The sequence below is a fragment of the Schistocerca serialis genome, chromosome 6, assembly GCF_023864345.2.
Source record: "Schistocerca serialis cubense isolate TAMUIC-IGC-003099 chromosome 6, iqSchSeri2.2, whole genome shotgun sequence".
In the NCBI taxonomy this organism is placed as follows: domain Eukaryota; kingdom Metazoa; phylum Arthropoda; class Insecta; order Orthoptera; family Acrididae; genus Schistocerca; species Schistocerca serialis.
The window spans coordinates 486,428,148-486,450,673 of record NC_064643.1 but is presented as its reverse complement, the minus strand read 5'-3'; the positions used below and the strand labels follow the sequence as shown (position 1 = coordinate 486,450,673).

Here is a 22,526-nt window from a genome sequence, read left to right as displayed (position 1 = left end):
ATAATTGGATTAAGAACGGAAAAGACTCACCACGATTTAACAACAAAATTCGGAAAATGCTGACAACGCGAAGACTGTTTCGTTCTCCGTTGAAAAGAAACCCTACAATGGGCAGAAGTAGTAGATATTCGTGCATCAGTAAAACGATCGACCCCAAAGCGTATAATAACTACCAACGTCATACCTTAGCAGAAGATCTGGCCCAGAACCCGAGAAAATTCAAGTCCTACGTAAAATCATTAAGCGCGTCGAAGGTTTATTACCAGTAACTTGTTGGCCAGTCTGGTGTAGTAGTAGAAGATAGAAAAATGAAAGCTCAAGATTTAAATATCGCGTTTGGCAACTGCAAGGGTTCCCGTATGGAGGATGATAATAGGTGACCTCCGGTGTAGAGAAGCAACTGAAAGAGTTGAAAACAAATAAGTTTCCCGGCCTAGATGGAATCACACTTCGGTTTTACGTGAATCTCTTGCCCAGCACAATGTCCCAAGCGACTGGAATAAAGCGCAGGTGACTGCTGTACGTAAGAAGGGAAACAGAACGGAGCAGGAAAATTACAAGTCTTACGGAATGTGACGAGGATAGAAGGATTGTAGTAGGGAAGGCAGATGATCAACTTCGGTTTATTGGGAGAGTTTTGGGACAGTGCGGATCTTATGTGAAGGAGGCCGTGTGTATAACACGAGTGCGACCCATTCTTGAGTACTGCTCGTATATTTGTGATCCCCACTAAGTCGGATCAGAGAAAGACGTTGAAGCAGTTTAGAGCCGGGGTATTAGACTTGTCACCGGCAGGTTCGATCAACATGCAAGTCTCATGAAGATGCTTTGGAAACTCAAATGGAATCCGTGGAGGGAAGGCGACACTTTTTTCGAGCAACGCTACTGAGAAAATTTAGAGAACCAGCATTTGAAACTGACTGCAGGAAGATTCTACTGCCACCAACGTGCATTTCTAGTAAGGTAAGAAAAATTAGGTCTCGTAAGGAGGTACACAGCCAATCGTTTTCCCCTGACTCTTTGCGAGTGGAACAGGAAAGGAAATTATTCTTAGTGGTTGAAGTGTGGAGCAGCTCTCGGAACGAGAGTATATTCGGCAAATGGAGTGGCCTTATCCGTTTCCCCGAATAAATCCCGTCGAGCACGTGCGTGATTCGTTGGGAAGACGTATTGCACCAAGTCCACAAGCATCAAAGACTGTCAAGTATTTGTGAACCGCGCTCGTGGAGGAATGGAGTGCCATAAAGCGCGAACTTTTTACCACCCTTACCATGGGAGCTTCGTACACAGCATGCACTGCCATCACACACCATATTCAGACTAGGTCCCGCCTTTCGTAACGTCCAGGGTATCATCATAAATCGCGGTGACTTCAGAACTGTAATTACAATAGTGTTCGTCTGCCTGAGTAGCATTACCTATATTTTCAAAGACATTGATAGAAAAGTAATTATGAAGCAGTTTTTTCAAATGAAGGACTGTCTTTACTGTATACAACGTATCGTTTAAAGGTACTACAGTGCTGTACTACATGCAGCCGTACAGCGTGTAGAATAATAACTGCAGTGAGACACAACAGAATGTGAATTTATATAACACACGACCAGTTTCGGCCATTTGTCCATCTTCTGGTAGTTGATATCAATTTACATGTTGGAGATCACTCTTTAATTGAAAAAATAAACAAATAATGTAATTATGACTTACGTTGGAGATCACTCTTTAATTGAAAAAAAAAAAAACAAATAAGTAATGTAATTATGACTAAACCGACACAACCGAAACAACTGGAAGTGTGTAATTGACATTTGTTGAAAAATATTATAGTATTTACCTTTTGCTGAAGTATGCATCCACGATATGGATACTACAGCAACAGGTAAGTACTATAGTTTTTTCAAGCCATGTAAATTTGCCACTTTCAATTACTTCGGTTGTGTCTACTAAGTCATTATCACATTATCTGTTTTTTAGTTAGACAGTGTCTCCATCACTGAATATGAAAACATGTAAGTGAATGAAAACCACTTGAAAGCGGGAGTGTGTTGAATAAATTCATCTTCTGTTGTGACTGGTAGCAGTTACTATTCTCCAGCATATAAAGGAACAATCACTAAGTACAACAGCATCCATTATGGATAAATACACATGTACCTGAATTGTAATGAAGAAAACGTTAACTGCGTTTAATATTCTGGTAGCTTACATTCTTCACAGGAAGGTTGCGTTCCTAACTTCTTTTCTTTGGAGTGCATTATACTGACAAAAACATTCTATTGAAGACGTCTGATTCAACGATAGATGTGCATTTTCCTTGTTTTTCCATTTATTTACTGTCAGTTCCAGTAAGAACAAAAGTTTACGATTTACCAGGTAACCTCATTGTGTGCTAATACAGGAGCGTCAAAGCCAGTTACGTGTTATGCATTTAATAACGCAGTGTTTACGTGAATGGTACTCTGTGACACGTTTCTGAGGAGCTCTAGGGAGAGAAAGTGTATTATTGAATAAAAGATGCAGGGCGATATTTAAAAAAGATATACTGCTGCTCATATTTTCGTAACAAGCAAAACTACAAGAAACGCAGCCACTCTGGCTAACGTTCCCCGGTAATTGAACAACATCTGAAATATACATTTTTCATTTCGTTTCTAGGCAAAAAGTTGTCTGGGGTCTTTAAGATAAATGGGACAGCCTGTGTACATGATGCCCACCGAAAAATAGCTTATGTCAACTGGCGGCTTAAAAGTTCATGTAGGCGAGTGTAGGGGTTATAAAGAGCTTGTAATTAACATAATGCCCTCATTGTGAACGGAGCCTATATTTTTAGCAGTAACTTATGCTCATATAGACGATCTGGATTGGCACGAAACTTTGTAGAGCCGTTGTGGGCGTGTATCTATGGCGGCTTAGAAACTTGACTTCAGATGCCTTAGGTATGGAAAACGGTGTTGGTTTGTGACTAAAGTGACGCGGATGAACTGAGACAATAACTTAAACCTTAGAACAGTATCCCTCTTCGCAGTTAATGAAGTTTATCAAACTAATAAGTTCGAATAAAATCAATCAATATCAGTTTTTCACAGGAGAACTTGCAACCACAATGGTACGCCCTCCGACCTTGAATGCAACTAGAATACCATCGATGCATGCTAGTGAAAAAGATCAACGAACTATTAACACTCGTAAAGGACCCGTGACTATGGACGATAGGTTACTATCGTCATTAGAAAATGGCTCTGAGCACTATGGAACTTAACATCTATGGTCATCAGTCCCCTACTATCGTCATTAGAAACTAAGAGTGGGCAACATTACAGGTTTCGTTTAAGGACACTCCTGCTTCAGCCCTGCATAATTAACTACCAACAGTTCTATCAGGAATATTTCTGTCACACAACACGTCTGTGAATGTCGAGTGATTTATCGAAACTAGGAACAAGAGTTATGGTCTGTTCTTGCTCTCTCTTGTAATTCTTCGTGGTCTTGCCCTTGTGAATCGAAATACTGACACATTATCTTCAAAGGAATGACATTTGGACCGTCGGAGAGGATAAAACTTGGCCTTAGTTGTGTGAGAGAGATGAAAGTGACCATTGAGAGATAGAATTTTGCTGTTGAATATATTCAAACAGGATGCGTCTAACGCGTATTTCGGGGAAACATATAGTCAGACGTAAGGTACTTCATGAAAATAGAAGAACAATGCCCAAGGACCTAATAAGGAACTACCAAAGGCTACACTTGCTCTAAGAAATATCACACGGTTTCTCTACGTTAGCAAAAACAAGCTAATAGTTGTTACTTCCAAGGAAAATAGTTTGTATGGCAGCCGCCAATACGAGGGAAGAAAGAAGAAGCGTTACTTTTCAAACTGAGTCCAGCCGCTCGCCACATGATGTTTTGTTAGAACGAGTTATGTGCGACATGAGTGAGAGAGAGTCCGGCTTCCAAAAATGAAAATCGATGGATACTCCATCAATCTGGCGGCTGCTACTTGCAAGTCTTCCGTTGGCAAATGCTTAGTTGAAATGACGTTTATTTTATTTTGTTACTCAACTCGTGAGAGCTGTCCGGACTGTTTTAGGGCTCTGTTATTTTCAGACGGTGCTTTCTTATACATTCATTGGATTTAACTGCAGCTCGTTCCTTACTTACCAACGACTAATAGATGCATAACGCGGTGACTACTACAGACGTAAAAGGTTTCACTGGAGGCTATACCTTATGCCGATGAGGTCTCTTTGCTCGTTGAATGTATCTAGCAGCAACTGAATGTAAAGATAGAAATATGCATCCACAACATGTAGTGCTGTTATACAAAATTCTTAATTGAGCAGCACATTCCGATCATTAGAAAAGGCCTATTCGAATACTAAATGGCCACAATGACGTGATTACATCAACAGCAGCTTCCCAAATGGGTGGCTCCTTGTCTACGCGGACACGTCATCAGATGTGTTCTAAAATAACGGTGCCCAATTTCTTCATGCTCTCAGAGTTGATCTGTTGAGGTGGTCATGTTCGATTTCTAAACAGTTATATATTACAATAAGGAGACTAAAACAAAAGAAATCTAGACCATCCGATGTAATAAGATAAACATGGAAAAATAAAAGTAAAATACGTTTATATTTTTACATGAAATATTCACAATATAATGTTTTACTTTGCTACAGACACAAATGCATTAGTCAAAATATCTCTCTATATACATAAATAAATAATATAACTTTTTACATACCTAACCAATAAACATTTTACAATTGTTTCAACATTTTTTTCTTTCCGCATAGTTTCGCTAAATTTAAAATTCCGCACTGCAGCAAAATTTGTGATTTGCTTGGTAACAATATACATCAGACTGGATGAAGAAGTTAAAAATAAAATGGCCTCAGTGTCAGAAACACACGAGTAGAGAAAGGCTGTGAATATAAAAATGAAAACATTGTAATCCTTAACACTTATTAAGTTATTTACAAGTGCTATATTCTATGATATACGTGCGACACTTTGTGACTATAGTAGCTCCTGTTTCGCACCTTCATGGTGGCACTGGCGTTACAGTAATTTACAAAACAACATTACCATTTAAACTTTTATCCACTATGGCTGTGGACCGTCATTTTGAGGGATGAAGGTCTCCTGAAATAACTGCAACCAATCGGCTTTTGTGATGCTTCAAGTCCTGTTTATCATAACTGGTTTCGTGTCACTTAGTGACTCATCATCAGATGGTACACATTTTTTCATTAGGAGGCGATGTGAAATTGCTCATGGTAAATAAAAACTGAAGCATGACAAAAAGAGACTGGTTACATTTATATCTGTAAACCAACATTACAATTACGTAGTACGTCAATGGCTTCTGTATCAGGATGTCGCATTTTACAGCGCTAGTCTGAGATCGTAAGTGTGTTCACTTCACTCTTGGCACTGCAGCACCCTATAACGAATGTAGGGTACTATGGTGAAAACTAATCCGGACGTAAGCTCGATTTATGTATAAGCAGGTTATGTATATGTGACTCCTCCACTGATATCGTCTGGAATACGAGTAGCATTAATATTGTTAACCGAAATTTTGGCGACACCATGATTATACGAAACGTTAGTCACCAAGAGGCCTTCAGCCTGTTCCTGGTAACGGTTTTCGCCGAACACTATTAACTGGTTCAAGTCCTCCAATCGCAGCGTGATCAGCCCCTGGGCTCGTAGCGGAGGTTGAAGCCGTTCTTGGGCGTGATGACCATACCCATCTTGAGATCCTCAAGGTCTTCGCGGGTGGCAGTCGTGGTCACTCTGAAGGCAGGCAGCACCTTTGACAGCACGGCTCGCATCTGCATCTGCGCATACTTGCTGCCGATGCAAGAACGGGGTCCACCGCCGAACGGCAGGTATGCGAAAGGGTGACGCTCCTTGCACGCCTCCGGAAGAAACCTGCAGGCAATAAGGTGACTCTAGAATATAGATTCCACTAATGTAGTAGCATTACAGGATCTGGACTCTTTTATCAATGACAGCGAAAGACTTAAGAAAAATAATGTGTCAGTTTGAGAAATACGAGTATATCATTGCATTGAGCTCAATAAACGATAGGACTATTGTCAAGTGGGCTACATATAGCTCTTCGGACATGGACATGCCTCTAAGAATAAAAGCTGAAATCTAAAACATAAATACCAGTTTCATTTATCTGTATCAGGAATCGAAATCCAAAAAAGTTGTTTCAGTATACAAAGAAAAGTAAGAGAGGTTATCAAAGTGAAAACCTATTCATAAAAGATAAAAACCAAAATATGCTAACAAAGCCGGAAGATATCCTCGAAAGATGGGTAGAGTATTTGTCAGAAATGTTAAATTCCACTGATCCGCACATAACTTTCAATTACCCAATGTCTGAGAGTGACAGCATTAATAATGACGAATGTAGAATCACAGAACCGTAAGTGATCCACACCATCCAAAAGCAGAAAAACAATAAGGCAGCAAGCGAGAACCAGATATCAGCAGAGATTTTAAAAGAAAGCAGAAGCAAACTACACAAAGAAATTTATAACCTTATCACAATGATATGGAAAACTGAAACACTGCCTCAAGATTGTAAAACTGCAATAATTTGTCCCCCACACAAGAAAGGAAACAGAATGGCATGTGGAAATTACAGAGGAATAAATTTGCTAAACATAACCTACAAAATCCTGTCAATGATCATTCTGGAAAAACTAAAACATTACGCAGAAAACATTAATCAAGATTACCAGGTTCGATTTCGAACAAACCGTTCCACAACTGACAATTTGTTTACTATACGACAGATGTTAGAGAAATACTGGGAATTCAACAAAAACATCCACTGTCTCTTCATTGAATTCCAGTGAGCCTATGACATCATCCACAGACGTAGCCTCTACAACACGTTACGAGAATTTAGTATACCCAGTAAAATCATTAGGATGATACAACTGTGCATGGATGGCTCCCAGGCAGCAGTGAAGTTCAGAGGATCCAAATCCCCCGCCTTTCCAATTAAAACAGGCTTATGATAAGGAGATGCTCTTTCATGTGTCCTCTTCATCCTTGCATTACAGAAAGTGGTTCGGGAGAGTAATTTACACCTCTACAATGATCTTCGATTCGAGCACAGTCAAGTAAACTCCTGGCTTTTGCAGATAATATACTGTGCTGACCGAAAATGGGGGTTTTGATTAACCAGGAGAAAACAGAATGGAAACAGGTCGAGTCATAAACCCAAATCCCTACTTTGAAATTGACTAACATACTGAATTCAGAAAAGTTCTTCAGTTGAAATAACTTGGATCACGTTTCAACAGTAAAAATATCATAACACTGGATATAAGCGAAAGAGAGATGTCTGTACTCATTAAGCAACCCACTGGAAAGTAAAGCTTTGTCAATCACCACAAAGATGAAGATATACAACACTATCATCTGTCCCATAGTACTGTACGGTTCAGAAAGCTGGACGCTTAAAAAGAATGAAAGAGAAAAACTGAATGTTTTCGAAAGAAAAGTAATGAGAGAAAACGGGGGATCTGTGTTGGAGAATGGCGTATGGGGAATTCGAAAGAACAGCTAATGAAGCAACCCACTATCATCCAGAAATTAAAAAGTAGGAGACTGCAATGGGCTGGACATGTGGCTATAATGGAAAACAGCAGAATCACGAAAAAAGCATTTGAAGGAACTCTCCAAGCAACAAGACCATTGGGCCGACCTCGTACAAGGTGGAAAGATGATACAGAGAAGGACATCGCAGCATTAGGAATCTCCGCAGGGTGGAGAGATACTGCGAGAGATAGAAGGCGGTGGAAGCAGGTAGTTGATGCAGCACGTCGTCTACAGGGCCTGTGATCGCTGAGGAGACGAAGAAAAAGATACTAATAATAAAACTGTAAACTCGACGTATCTGTCTGTACGTCTGTCTGATCATGCTGATCTCCAAAACTGCTAAATGAATTTTCATGCGGTTTTCGCAGATAACTTGAGCGTAGGTCGGGACGACATAAAGACTTCATTTAATCGCAGTCGGATCACGGAAAAAAGATTTTGTCATTTGAACTTTTGTCTGAAACCGTAGCGTCTGTCTTTTTGTCTGTTTGAACACACTAATCTGCAAAACCACTAAACGAATTCTTGTGATATTTCCAGTGGTAACTTGACCATTGCTTGGGGTAAAGTATCGGTTTCATTGCATAAAAATTGGATCACGAAAAAAAAAGATATCTTAAATTAAAGTTTGATCTAAAATGGTTTGCTCAGTTCAGCAGTTAAAATGTTTAATCATCACGACATAATACACCAAAAGAATCGACAGCTGGCGCTATTAGTTTCTCAGTACACCAAAAAACGAATAGACGGAGCTCTTAATTTTTTTTTTAACTAAGTGACACACATTACCGGAAGTTTACGTCAGTGACAGAATTAAGCGTCGCAAGCTTATCGTTATGAATATAAACACTGAATTCACTTGGATATGATATACGGATTTACTGATTTCGCTTTGAGTATTAAAAACTTAATGACATTGATTTGTTCGTTTAGATAGGTTTTATTTACATTACTTGCAGAGAAAAATCAATTTATTAAGTTTGCTTTGTGGTTTGTGTGCCTATCCATTACAAATTTATATCGTTTGATTACAAATAAATGTACTTTGAAAACGGTTAAGTCTGAAGGGCTCAGATGCTGAGGGCTACGCGGTCTTAGGAATCCAAGGAAGATTGTGAGGTGAGACTTAGTGTGGCTCGGGACCTAAAATGGCTCTGAGCACTGTGGGACTTAACATCTGAGGTCATCAGTCCCCTAGAACTTAGAACTACTTAAACCTAACTAACCTAAGGACATCACACACATCCATGCCCGCGGCAGGATTCGAACCTCCGACCGTAGCAGTCGCGCGGTTCCGGACTGAGCGCCTAGAACCGCTAGACCACCGCGGCCGGCGTGGCTCGGGATCAGCAGACTTCAACACGATCTCTGGAAACTCATCATCATTTCATCCCCATCATGAGCGCAGGTCATCGAATGTGACGTCGAATGTAATAAGACCTGCACCAAGGCGGCCGGACCTGCCCCGTAAGGGGCCTCCCGGCCAATGACGCCAAACGCTCATTTCCGTTTTTCCAGTACCAAATTTAAACGTCCAGTCTCTCATTAAACTTAGAAAGATAAAAACAGTAACCTATTTCTTAGGTAAAAAGAGCATCATGATTACAGTCGTACAGGAAAACCGGTAAGCGGACAAGGAACTTTTGAATCAAATGATAACAGAATCCGTACGACCAATTTAAACAGCAGGATATTAAATGATTTAATAATTTCTAATAAAATAACTGACTCAGTTCCAATAACGGAAGAACATTTTCTTCAACATGCAAATCCACAAACAACGTGAAAAATCACCTTAAATTGACCTATTCTTAACGAACTGTTTTTCGACATAAAAGCAAATCAAAATGTAAATAACTTAATTACAGATCACTGATGATGCTTTACTTCAATAAGGCGAAACGCGTCTGGTGAAATAATCACGCATTTTTGTAGTTGCAGCGACAGATCAAAAATACCCTCAAAAAAGTGCATACCATTTTATAATTTTCATGCTGCAAGTAACGATAAAAACCAGACATAATGTAGACTAATATTCGGTGGAAATGGATAAATAAATGGGTAAAATACCGCCGAAGCACACTATTATGGCATTTGGCGACTTCATCGTATAAATTGAAAAGAGGAAAAATACAGGTAAGTAGTTGGCATATGTTCTGCACACATATGTACCCACAGAAATGGGTAAATACTGAGTGAATTATGTGCTAATCACAACATAGTGCAAAACTCCTCGTCATTGAGGAAGCTAACGACATAGGTGTCACCGAATCCAATATGTTGGGAAAAAAACGAGACCATATAGCAATAAGCAGTAGGTTATCAAAACAAATAATAAGTGTTGTAGTAAGATAGCCCGAAAATCAGACCACTAATTCCTATAGCTAAATTTAAGAGTAAGTATGAAATAATCAGATGATACAGAATTTTGTCGTGGTTGTTAAATTCGGATTTTTTTTTCTTTAATAGGTAGAAGTACCAAGGTTTCTGTACCCACATCTTAGTACACAAATGAGTAACTGTATCTTTTATTAATGATGTACAAAAGGGAGATTGTGAATAGCGCATTGGTCCGTAGTTTTGCGTAGGATTGCTATGTCAGAGCAGATATTATTTTGTGTTGTATCGTTATTTGCTTGAGGTACTCCTCGGCAGTTACGGATCACTAGTAGACGCTTTACTGATAAGAGGTCGGCCGCTGTGGCCAAGCGGTTCTAGGCGCTTCAGTCCGGAACCGCGCTGCTGCTACGGTCGCAAGTTCGAATCCTGCTTCGGGCATGGATGTGTGTGATGTCCTTAGGTTCGTTAGGTTTCAGTAGTTCTAAGTCTAGGGCACTGATGACCTCAGATGTTAAGCCCCATAGTGCTTAGAGCCATTTGAACATTACTGATAACAAATTGAGAATCTGTTACTTTTGTTAGAATTTTACTGAGATATCCACACTGAAAATACACTTTTAAAAGCTCATGCAAGAAACACAAATTGTTACACAATTCAGTAGACATTCACTGGATGTAGTTGCCAGGAAAAGATAATTAATTGATTAATATACTGCAACAGAGTAATTTGAAGAATAATAATCTTTATGATTTGCGCAACCAGAAGAACTCTCAGATGGCGACCCTGGTGTTAAATACCAATCTACTGTTACGACGACGCTGGATGCGAAAACTAAGAAAGAAGTGGTTTATAAACAGAAGAATAAAACGTTGTTTTCCGCTGGAATTCAATCATACAGCAGGATTTCCTGAAGAATGCTTTGTATGTTACTTGTTACACACCATTAAAGAATATTTTATTATTTCCAAGTGAAACATGTGTATATAGATCACTGATAGGAGACTCCATCATCACGAGTAAGACAGCTGTAAAGCAGTGATCGATGCTAGGCAACTATGCAAAATAAAATTAACTACGAACTTTATTAAAATTCAAGTGAAAAATACACTCCTGGAAATTGAAATAAGAACACCGTGAATTCATTGTCCCAGGAAGGGGAAACTTTATTGACACATTCCTGGGGTCAGATACATCACATGATCACACTGACAGAACCACAGGCACATAGACACAGGCAACAGAGCATGCACAACGTCGGCACTAGTACAGTGTATATCCACCTTTCGCAGCAATGCAGGCTGCTATTCTCCCATGGAGACGATCGTAGAGATGCTGGATGTAGTCCTGTGGAACGGCTTGCCATGCCATTTCCACCTGGCGCCTCAGTTGGACCAGCGTTCGTGCTGGACGTGCAGACCGCGTGAGACGACGCTTCATCCTGTCCCAAACATGCTCAATGGGGGACAGATCCGGAGATCTTGCTGGCCAGGGTAGTTGACTTACACCTTCTAGAGCACGTTGGGTGGTACGGGATACATGCGGACGTGCATTGTCCTGTTGGAACAGCAAGTTCCCTTGCCGGTCTAGGAATGGTAGAACGATGGGTTCGATGACGGTTTGGATGTACCGTGCACTATTCAGTGTCCCCTCGACGATCACCAGTGGTGTACGGCCAGTGTAGGAGATCGCTCCCCACACCATGATGCCGGGTGTTGGCCCTGTGTGCCTCGGTCGTATGCAGTCCTGATTGTGGCGCTCACCTGCACGGCGCCAAACACGCATACGACCATCATTGGCACCAAGGCAGAAGCGACTCTCATCGCTGAAGACGACACGTCTCCATTCGTCCCTCCATTCACGCCAGTCGCGACACCACTGGAGGCGGGCTGCACGATGTTGGGGCGTGAGCGGAAGACGGCCTAACGGTGTGCTGGGCCGTAGCCCAGCTTCATGGAGACGGTTGCGAATGGTCCTCGCCGATACCCCAGGAGCAACAGTGTCCCTAATTTGCTGGGAAGTGACGGTGCGGTCCCCTACGGCACTGCGTAGGATCCTACGGTCTTGGCGTGCATCCGTGCGTCGCTGCGGTCCGGTCCCAGGTCGACGGGCACGTGCACCTTCCGCCGACCACTGGCGACAACATCGATGTACTGTGGAGACCTCACGCCCCACGTGTTGAGCAATTCGGCGGTACGTCCATCCGGCCTCCCGCATGCCCACTATACGCCCTCGCTCAAAGTCCGTCAACTGCACATTCGGTTCACGTCCACGCTGTCGCGGCATGCTACCAGTGTTAAAGACTGCGATGGAGCTATGTATGCCACGGCAAACTGGCTGACACTGACGGCGGCGGTGCACAAATGCTGCGCAGCTAGCGCCATTCGACGGCCAACACCGCGGTTCCTGGTGTGTCCGCTGTGCCGTGCGTCTGATCATTGCTTGTACAGCCCTCTCGCAGTGTCCGGAGCAAGTATGGTGGGTCTGACACACCGGTGTCAATGTGTTCTTTTTTCCATTTCCAGGAGTGTACAAATAAAGAATAAAATTAGAGTAAAAGTGAATTAACAGATTAATTGACATTTAATTTGAAAAACTATAAGTGATGCTAATTACATACATTTTACACCACGCAAATCTACTAGATGATAAATGCGCTGTTATACATTATGAATCGACTTGTAGCACCAAATGTCAATTACAACGATGATTTTGAAAACAACGAAACAATTATATGAGTACATCGTTTTCAGGTAGAACTGAATAAAAGAGGCGAAAAAAGCCAACAGCAGAAGATTCACGTGGATTACACAACTATCGAATGTAAGTTGAATTTGCGAGACAATTAGTTCGAAGAAAAGGACGACGGAATATGCAGTAGCCAGTCTATCAAATTTAACGGGGATTGGTAGCCTGCAGTTCGCAGCAGTAAACTGCTTCTATTCAATGCGGCCAGATGGCACAGTGATCAGTCGTCACCCAGAAACTACACTACGAGCAACGAGTGGGCAACTGGTCGGCAAACAGCAATGGCAGGTAGAGGCGAGTCGGCAGCGCAGACGATGTGCAGCTACTTAGCCGGTGGCAGATATCAGTTCGCAAAAAGACTTTCCGACAGGGCGCTTTTTATTAATTTCTGGCGGGTTCTGGTCCTCTACAACACAACTCTCAACTGTTTTGTTAACTGTAGTTCATTTTTTCAGTTACTGGAGTGGAATGGTTTTCTACATACCCAGTTATGACATTAGTATATCAAGTAGGTTCGTTAAAGAGTATGTTGATGCAGTAGCTCCTTACTTAACAAGCAAGTACAGCCGCTGGCTCGACGAAAGGTCCGTAACCAGAGACTGGAAAGTTGCATGGATCACATCAGTACTCAAGAGAGTCTATAGGAGTTATCCATTAAATTACAGGCCCATGTTCAAAAATGGTTCAAATGGCTCTGAGCACTATGGAACTTAACTGCTGTGATCATCAGTCCCCTAGAACGTAGGATTACTTAGACGTAACTAACCTAAAAACATAACACACATCCATGCCCGAGGCAGGATTCGAACCTGCGACCGTAATGGTCGCGCAGCTCCAGACTGTCAGGCCCATGTCTTCAACGTCGATATGCAGTAGGATTTAGATACATATAGTGTGTTCGAATATAGTAAAATACCTGGAAGATATCGCTCTATTGACACACAGTCAACACTGATTTGGAAAGCAACTTTCTTGTGAAACACAGCCATTATTCACACAAAATGTTGAGTGCTATCGATAACAGATTTCAAACTGATTGCGTATTTCTAGATTCGACACCAAACCTCACAACTGGCTTGTAATTAAATGCATACTTACGGAATATCGTCTCAGTTATATGATTGCATTCGTCATTTCCTATCAGAGAGGTCACGCTTCATAGTAACTGTCAGAAAGTCATCGAGTAAAACAGAAGTAACCTCTGGCCTTCTACAAGGTAATGTTATAGGCCCTCTACTACTCCCTGTTTATGTAAACGATTTGGGAGACAATCTGAGCAGCAGCAGCGTTAGGTTGTTTGCAGATGACACCGTCGTTTATCGTCTAGTAAAGTCATCAGAAGATCAAAACAAATTGCAAAACTATGTAGAAAGGTCATCTGTATGATGCGATGATTGGCAATTGACCCTACATAATGAAAAGTGTGAGGTCGTCTACATGAGTGCTAAACGGAATCCGTTAAACTTCGGTTACGCGATAAATCAGTTAAATATAAAGGCCGCAAATTCAACTAAATACTTAGGAATTATAATTACGAACAACTTAAATCGGAAAGAACACACAGAAAATGTTCTACATCTAAATTCATACTCCGCAAGCCACCCAACGGTGTGTGGGGGATGGCACTTTACGTGCCACTGTCATTACCTCCCTTTCCTGTTCCAGTCGCGTATGGCTCGCAGGAAGAACGACTGCCAGAAAGCCTCCGTGCGCGTTCGAGTCTCTCTAATATCTCTCTTATTTTACATTCGTGATCTCCTCGGGAGGTATAACTAGGGGGAAGCAATACATTCGAGACTTCATCCAGAAACGCACCCTCTCGAAAGCTGGACAGCAAGCTACACCGCAATGCAGAGCGCCTCTCTTGCAGAGTCTGCCACTTGAGTTTGCTAAACATCTCCGTAACGCTATCACGCTTACCAAATAACCCTTTGACGAAACGCGCCGCTCTTCTTTGGATCTTCTCTATCCCGTCTGTCAACCCGACCTGTTACGGATCCCACACTGATGAGCAACCATCAAGTATAGGTCGAACGAGTGTTTTGTAAGCCACCTCCTTTGTTGACGGATAACATTTTCTAAGGATTCTCCCAATGAATCTCAACATGGCACCCGCCTTACCAACGATTAATTTTATATGATCATTCTACTTCAAATCCTTCCATACGCATACTCCCAGATATTTCACAGAAGTAACTGCTATCAGTGTTTGTTCCGCTATCATATAATCATACAATAAAGGAGCCTTCTTTCTATGTATTCGCAGTACACTACATTTGTCTATGTTAAGGGTCAGTTGCCACCCCCTGCATCAAGTGCTATCCGCTGAAGATCTTCCTGCATTTCGCTGCAATTTTCTAATGATGCAACTTCTCTGTATAGTACAGGATCATCCGCGAAAAGCCGCATGGAACTTCCGACACTATCTACTAGGTCATTTATATATATTGTGAAAAGCAATGACCCCATAACACTCCCCTGTGGCACGCCAGAGGTTACTCTAACGTCAATCCATTGAGAACAACATGCTGTGTTCTGTTTGCTAAAAACTCTTCAATCCAGCCACACAGCTGGTCTGATATTCCGTAGGCTCTTACTTTGTTTATCAGGCGACAGTGCGGAACTGTATCGAACGCCTTCCGGAAGTCAAGGAAAATTGCATCTACCTGGGGGCCTGTATCTAATATTTTCTGGGTCTCATGAACAAATAAAGCGAGTTGAGTCTCACAAGATCACTGTTTCCGGAATCCATGTTGATTCCTACAGAGTAGATTCTGGGTTTCCAGAAATGACATGATACGCGAGCAAAAAACATGTTCTAAAATTCTACAGCAGATCGATGTCAGAGATATAGGCCTTCTTGAAAATTGGAACTACCTGTGCTCTTTTCCAATCATTTGGAACCTTCCGTTCCTCTAGAGACTTGCGGTACACGGCTGTTAGAAGGGGGCCAAGTTCTTTCGCCTACTCTGTGTAGAATCGAATTGGTATCCCGTCAGGTCCATGGACTTTCCTCTGTTGAGTGATTTCAGTTGCTTTTCTATTCCTTGGACACTTATTTCGATGTCAGCCATTTAGCCAGCTGGTGTGACCGTGCGGTTCTAGGCGCTTCAATCTGGAACCGCGTGACCGCTACGGTCGCAGGTTCGAATCCTTCCTCGGGCATGGATGTGTGTGATATCCTTAGGTTAGTTAGGTTTAAGTAGTTCTAAGTTCTAGGGGACTGATGACCACAGATGTTAAGTCCCATAGTGCTCAGAGCCATTTGAACCATTTGTCAGCCATTTTTTCGTTCGTGCGAGGATTTAGAGAAGGAACTGCAGTGTGGTCTTCCTCCGTGAAACAGCTTTGGGAAAAGGTGTTTAGTATTTTAGCTTTACGCGTGTCATCCTCTGTTTCAAAGCCATTATCATCTCGGAGTGTCTGAATATGCTGTTTCGATCCACTTATTGATTTAACGTAAGACCAGAACTTCCTAGGATTTTCTGTCAAGTCGGTACACAGAATCATAATAAAATAACGGAAATCAAAGCTAGGACGGAATGATATGTGTTTGTTTTCCCAGATGTTGTTCGGGAGAGATATAATAGAGAATATTGTGAAGGTAGCTTGATGGACTCTCTGCCAGGCATTTAAAGTGACATGCAGAGTATCCATGTAGATGTAGATAAGTATCTGACAAACAAAATTCAGTTTCGAAATAAGGCTACGTGAAGAAAGTTATTGCGTTACTGATGGATTTAAAAATTATATTACTAACATCTTACAACAGCAATACCGTTATTTCCGCATTATTATTTGTTACAAAATTGAATTGTACTAGTCACTATCTAATTGTACTCGTTTCTGTGTTGCTTAAACAATATTATTTCGTCTATTAATGCTAAATTATCCACACAAAGAACATGAAGTGCTAATGAAATGTGTTTTCATGCACACCTAATTTATTTTTGGACACTGTCTGCACCTCTTATCTGTGGCACTACTGTCTTGCAGTAGTGTCCAACAGTAGTTAGCCATCATACATGTTGCACATTGCCCCTGACAGCGCTGCTCCAATGCAGATACGGTCTGATGAAATCTTTTCCCATGAGACTTGTCCAAGAGCACCAGCAGGAAATAAATCCATGTGTGAGTAAGGAACGTGCAGTTTTATCGATATGTTACAACAGAGACTACAGTAAACTGTGGTAGTTCGTTGACTAACACAACACTATTGTCTGCTCTCTTGTTTCTAAAGAAGTCAGAATACAGTTTTTTGAAAGAATTCCAGCTGCCCAGTTCAAGAGGGCTCAAAGCTGTGACAAAATCATGATCGTTAAGAAACTGTCTAATTTGTGGGCAAACACGCCTGCTTTCACTTTGGCTTCATTCAACGCAGGGAATTTCTAAAGTAAGTACATAAAACCAGGTCCACCTTTGTCCATTGCAACAACGAATGACTTCGTAAGTCCAAGTTTTATGTGAAGTGGTGGTATCAAAATGTCTTTCAAATTCAGCAACGCAATGTTTGCTACATTCTTCCAACCAGGTTTCATTTACGTACAGGCAGGCCAAACCCGACTGTCGCAATGACGCTTCCGATCACAGATATCACATTCACATAGAAAACAGCAATGTTTTCTATATCCAGATTGTAAACGTGTAAGTATGCCAATTACTCTGAAGTCAACGCAGATTGCCACCTGCGGCTGTTATATAGAATTTTTTCAACAAAAATTTCATACTGCTGTATGTTTCCTTTAAAATAGTGGCATAAGCTACAGGAGTAGGAGGATATACATTGATATTGTGAAAGAGTACCACTTTGAGGCTAGTTTCGGTTCCACCGACGAACTGTCCTCCTTCCGCTGATGTATGTTTCATTCCCATACCATTGAGCAGACCATTCACGTCATTGCAGCAACATAGTGAGTGTCCCATATCAAAGAATGGCGCAAAGGCAGTCTGACGTTGTCGAAAGAAATGAACCTTAGCATCTTTGTCTAGTAAATTCCAGTGTTTCAGAGGCGAAACTAAGAGTTCAGGTCCCTAAAAAGATCATTCAAATCATTTTGAGTCAGGGATAGTTGATCGGCTTTCTATCCTTGCCCTTTACCCCTTCTATTTTAGCCGTACAAAAATAGCAATCATCTACATCATTGGTCGGTTCCCTCTATTTCATTGGAACAGCAAAAAGTACTGCAACTTTACCCTTCTTCTTCACTCAACCATTAAGACGAGACGAACAGTTCACACAGACAATATGTGGTACCCATTTTCGTTCCTGATTATCTAGCTTGCACCCGAAATAAAGTCATATCTTCACTACAGGTGTCACATGTCGTGTGCATGATTTAACAGTGCACTCGCAGTGAAAGTTATTTGGGTGATTTAAACATGCCCGTGACACTAATACAAATGCACCCTAAAACAGAACTAGATACTCAGCACAAGGTATGTTTAGATCCCATTACTCACTCTCGTGAATGTACAGCCAAACAAAGGAAGCATTTCCTCATAATTGATAAGAACATGATTTTCAATAGCAACAGTTAACGAGTCACACGCGCTTTTGCCACATTGTGAAAAATTAATTATAAGAAAACTTTCTCGTAGTCGCTTTATGAGGCGTGCCTTAATAGGTTGCATTTCTTAAGAAATCTACTTATTGGCTTTTTATATTCATTCTTATGTAATGAAGTATTTTTTAAACTGGCGGTGCTACAAAACGCAAATAAGATTTTCATGTTTGAGGGGAGCAGGGGGGTGAAAATACGTAAGAAATACCTGTTTCCATGCAAGGAAAATGTTCATTGCTGACCAGTGTTATCTTGAAGAGACTGACACATTGGAGAAATTATCCGACAAATGGCAAAAGGTAATAGTTGACACAATAAAAGGTCAGATGAAACAAATCAGGATAGATATCATGATACAGAAAGAGCAAAACATGGTCATGGATATAACAACACATGATGTTAATGAAAATATAGCACACAAGATAAGGAACATTCAAAAAAGTTATTTTACAACAGCATTAACGACAAAGAGAGATACTCCATAATTTCTAGGGTACAGCTTGGTCCACAGAAGTAGATATAAAAGAGCTGTGTAATACTGAACCTATCTAATTAAGGAGGAAGGATAATTCTAACTAACTAATAGCTACTGGATAAGGAAGAAATAACTAACTCAAATGATAAAACACATGAGCATTTAGATCTCGATGATCATTTTAATGTAAGGGAAGCAACAGTAGATGCAATGTACCACTAGTAGTTCATTGCAAGATACTACCGTGAATGAAGAAGAACTGTTAGAAAAGAAATTATTGAAAATAGAAGATAATTTGGATCAAGATATACTTAAGAAGGTGCAGACTGTTACAGGAATTAGGAACGACATGGAACCATCAGAAGATTTACAAGTTATTGTGGAATCTTAGTTTCTCACAGTGTTCAAATAACTGATGGAAATGCAGCACGATGACGTTGTCGACATCCATCGATATTTCGACAGGTGCCTACACTGTCATTTTGATGGCAAAACTGTAGCAAGTAAACACTGCGGAAGGTAGTTTTAAACTCACTTGCACAGCACTTACTTGGTGCAATTTTGCCTTGAAAATGATAGGGTGTGCATCTGTTGAAATATCGGTGGTTGTCTATGATGTCACCCAACTGTATTCCCGAAAATTATTTGTATATTGTGGAATCCTCGGTTAGTGAATCGAGTACACGTAATGCAGATTTCGTAGATGGTAACCCACTATCTGTAATTAATACTGGTTTGTTTATAGGTTCAATTGCTACTGACAAATTGTTATTGTCTGTTCCTTCTGAGAAATTACTGTCACCAGTGACTACTTAGCACTTTCTACCTTCTGTTATTATTTATCAAGTGGCATCAAATTTCTCTATTGCAATCTTATAGTCAGTGACTTCAGTTCTTACTGATGATTTCTCTTTGCCCTTTATAACTAATAACTTACTGACTGCTATAACTAGGCTAATTCCTATGCTGCTTTGTTATAAACAAGTTACTATCGAAGATTTATTACCTTCTGCTATTACTACTACCTTATGTTACTTACTCGTATGTAAACTGAAGTTTGAATCTTATTACATATCTCTAAGGGTAAGAGATCTACCCCATGTGATCTACATATTACTTCTACTTCAACTTTGATTACGGCAGACTATGAAGTGAGTATGCAGTTAAAGAATTTGTACTTTGGACACAAGAATTGTGTATACCACATAGAGAAGCATTATTACTTTAAGATTATGTTCAGTATTATAAGGAAACTACACAGAAAATTTTGCATTTTCATATAAAGTGAAATTATTTACTACAAGTGCACATTATATTATGTATTTAATCATACCAGAGGCGCTTTGGAGCTTATTGGTTGTGGAGCAAGGTGGTGCACTGGCTCCTAGCTAGAGAGAATGACAAGCATTCTCACTGACTTCTTGCATTTGTGCAGTATACACACACATACCAAGGTGAATTATTACAATAAATGAACACCGATATTGACACCAGATATTAATGAAAGCGAAATATAAATACTTATAAAGGCAATCATAAGAAAGTGGTATCAAGTGAACAATGTTCTGAAAATTTTAAAATTTAGGATACTGCAGTATTTCTAAGATGTTCAAACACTTGTTGCTCGTTTCAGGGAATAAACATTTGCCATTGCAATGATTTAAGAAAACATTTTTAAGACCTTTCATAGATAACAATGTATTTCAGTTAACTGAGAGAGACTGTAACACAGTAAGAACAGTCAGTTAAACAATCATAGTGGGAAGAATGTAAATGTTAATAACAGGGAAGTGGGAGTATTTTTATGTATATATGAACTGATATATAACTATTAATGACACTGAGTAGTGGTATGGCGAACTTTTGGGCCCTGGCTAGGGGGAGAATTTATGTTTAATGTCTCAGATTAAATAATGTGAAGATTCATGAGGAGTCATAGGATTAATTGATGTTGTGGTCATGGAACCATTTACTTTTACCCTTGAAGGAATGAGCATATATGTGGTGTACATTGCAGTTATGTGAAAGATTGGGGAGTCGTGTAGATTCTACCAAATTTGCTGTGGTCTTACTTCCCTTTGTCACCTGTGCAGGGAAGAAGTTTCTTCCTTTGTTATAGGCAAGTACCTACTCATTGGTAATTACTGTGGTCATTAAAAATTTTGTGCCCTGTGCATAGAAACAGTTTCTTTTCCTGTCACAGAGAAATTCCAGTTTTCAGTTTAGCATTTGTTGGAAAAGAGGTGTCCACCAGAAAATGTTGATGCTTACAGTAGTTGAAATGTTAGAGGAATCAGGACAGTGTTCCACTATGAGGGACATGCTATAATTAAAAATATCAATCCTGTAACAAGTTTATGTAATATTATTATCTAAATTAATAATTATCTGCCTAAGGACAAATTATGAACGAAAAAAGTATCGAACATAAGTTATTGTATTTTTATGATGGATTTTATATATTTAATTTACTATATGACAAAATCTGGTGGGGTCTGTATCGTTTCATACAGGCTAGCAGTAATATTAATTTGTGTGTGTTTGTACAAAGAAATTTTATAGTGTATCGAATTAATTAAACGCTGTGATTGGGTTTTCACAAAATATTTTTAGAGGAGGTTAACTTAGCTTAGTTTAACAGGAATTTAACTGTAGGGGAAGGAGCAGAGAAAAAGGTTACAGGAGAAGGAATGAGAGAGGAGAAAGACTAATTGAGTTCTGTAATAAATTTGGGCTGGTAACAGCGAATACTCTCAACAGGAATCACAAGAGGAGGAGGTATACCTGGAAGTGGCTGGGTGATATGAGAACATTTCAGTTAGATTACATCATGGTCAGACAGAGATTCCGAAATCAGATACTGGATTGCAAGGGACACAGGAGCTGATATATACTCAGAACACAATTTAGTAGTGACGAAGAGTAAGCTCAAGTTTAAGAGATTAGTCAAGAAGAATCAATACGCAATGAAGTGGGACACGGAGGTACTAAGAAATGACGAGATACGCTTGAAGTTCTCGAAGGCTATAGATACAGAAATAAGGAATAGCTCAGCACGCAGTATAGTTGAAGAGGTATGGTCATTTCTAAAAGGGTCAATCACAGATGTTGAAAAGAGAAACATAGGTACAAAGAAGGTAACTGCGAGGAAACTAAATACTTTAGCTGATCGATGAAAGAAGGAAGTACAAAAATGATCAGGAAAATTCAGAAATACAAGTCACTGAGGAATAGAATAAATAGGAAATGCACAGGAGTTAAGATGAAATGGCTGCACGAAAAATGTGAAGATATCGAAAAGAAATTATTGTTGGATGGACTGACTCCACACAGAGGAAAGTAAAAACAATAGTCGGTGAAATTAAATGCAAGGGTCGTATCACTAAGTGTGCAAAGGGAATTTAACTGTTAAATGCAGAGGAGAGAGCTGATAGGTGGAAAGAGTATGTTGAAGGCCTCTATGGGGGGAATATTTGTCTGATGCGATAGAAGAAGAAACAGGCATCGATTTAGAAGAGATAGGGGATCCAGTATTAGGATCAGAATTTAAGAGGGCTTTAGAGGACTTACGATCAAATAAGGTAGAAGGGACTGGCAAGATTCCATCAGAATTTCTTAAATCACTTGGGGAAATGGCAACAAAACAACTACTCACGTTGGTGTGTAGAATGTATGAGAATGGTGACATACCATCTGACTTTCGGAAAAATATCATCCACACAATTCCGAAGACGGCAAGGGCTGACAAGAATTATCGCACATTCAGCTAAAA

General features: G+C 40.3%; 1 protein-coding gene across 1 annotated transcript in view; it reads right to left on the bottom strand.

Annotated features, from left to right (window-relative positions):
* Positions 1-4,699: 4,699 nt before the first annotated feature.
* The window catches only part of LOC126484945 (cytochrome P450 4C1-like), a 299,145-nt gene continuing 281,318 nt past the window's right edge, over positions 4,700-22,526 (bottom strand). The window contains exon 8 of the mRNA XM_050108545.1: positions 4,700-5,940. Within this exon, the coding sequence (XP_049964502.1) occupies positions 5,700-5,940 (241 nt within the window). The 3' untranslated portion in view covers positions 4,700-5,699. The remainder of the gene's footprint in view (positions 5,941-22,526) is intronic.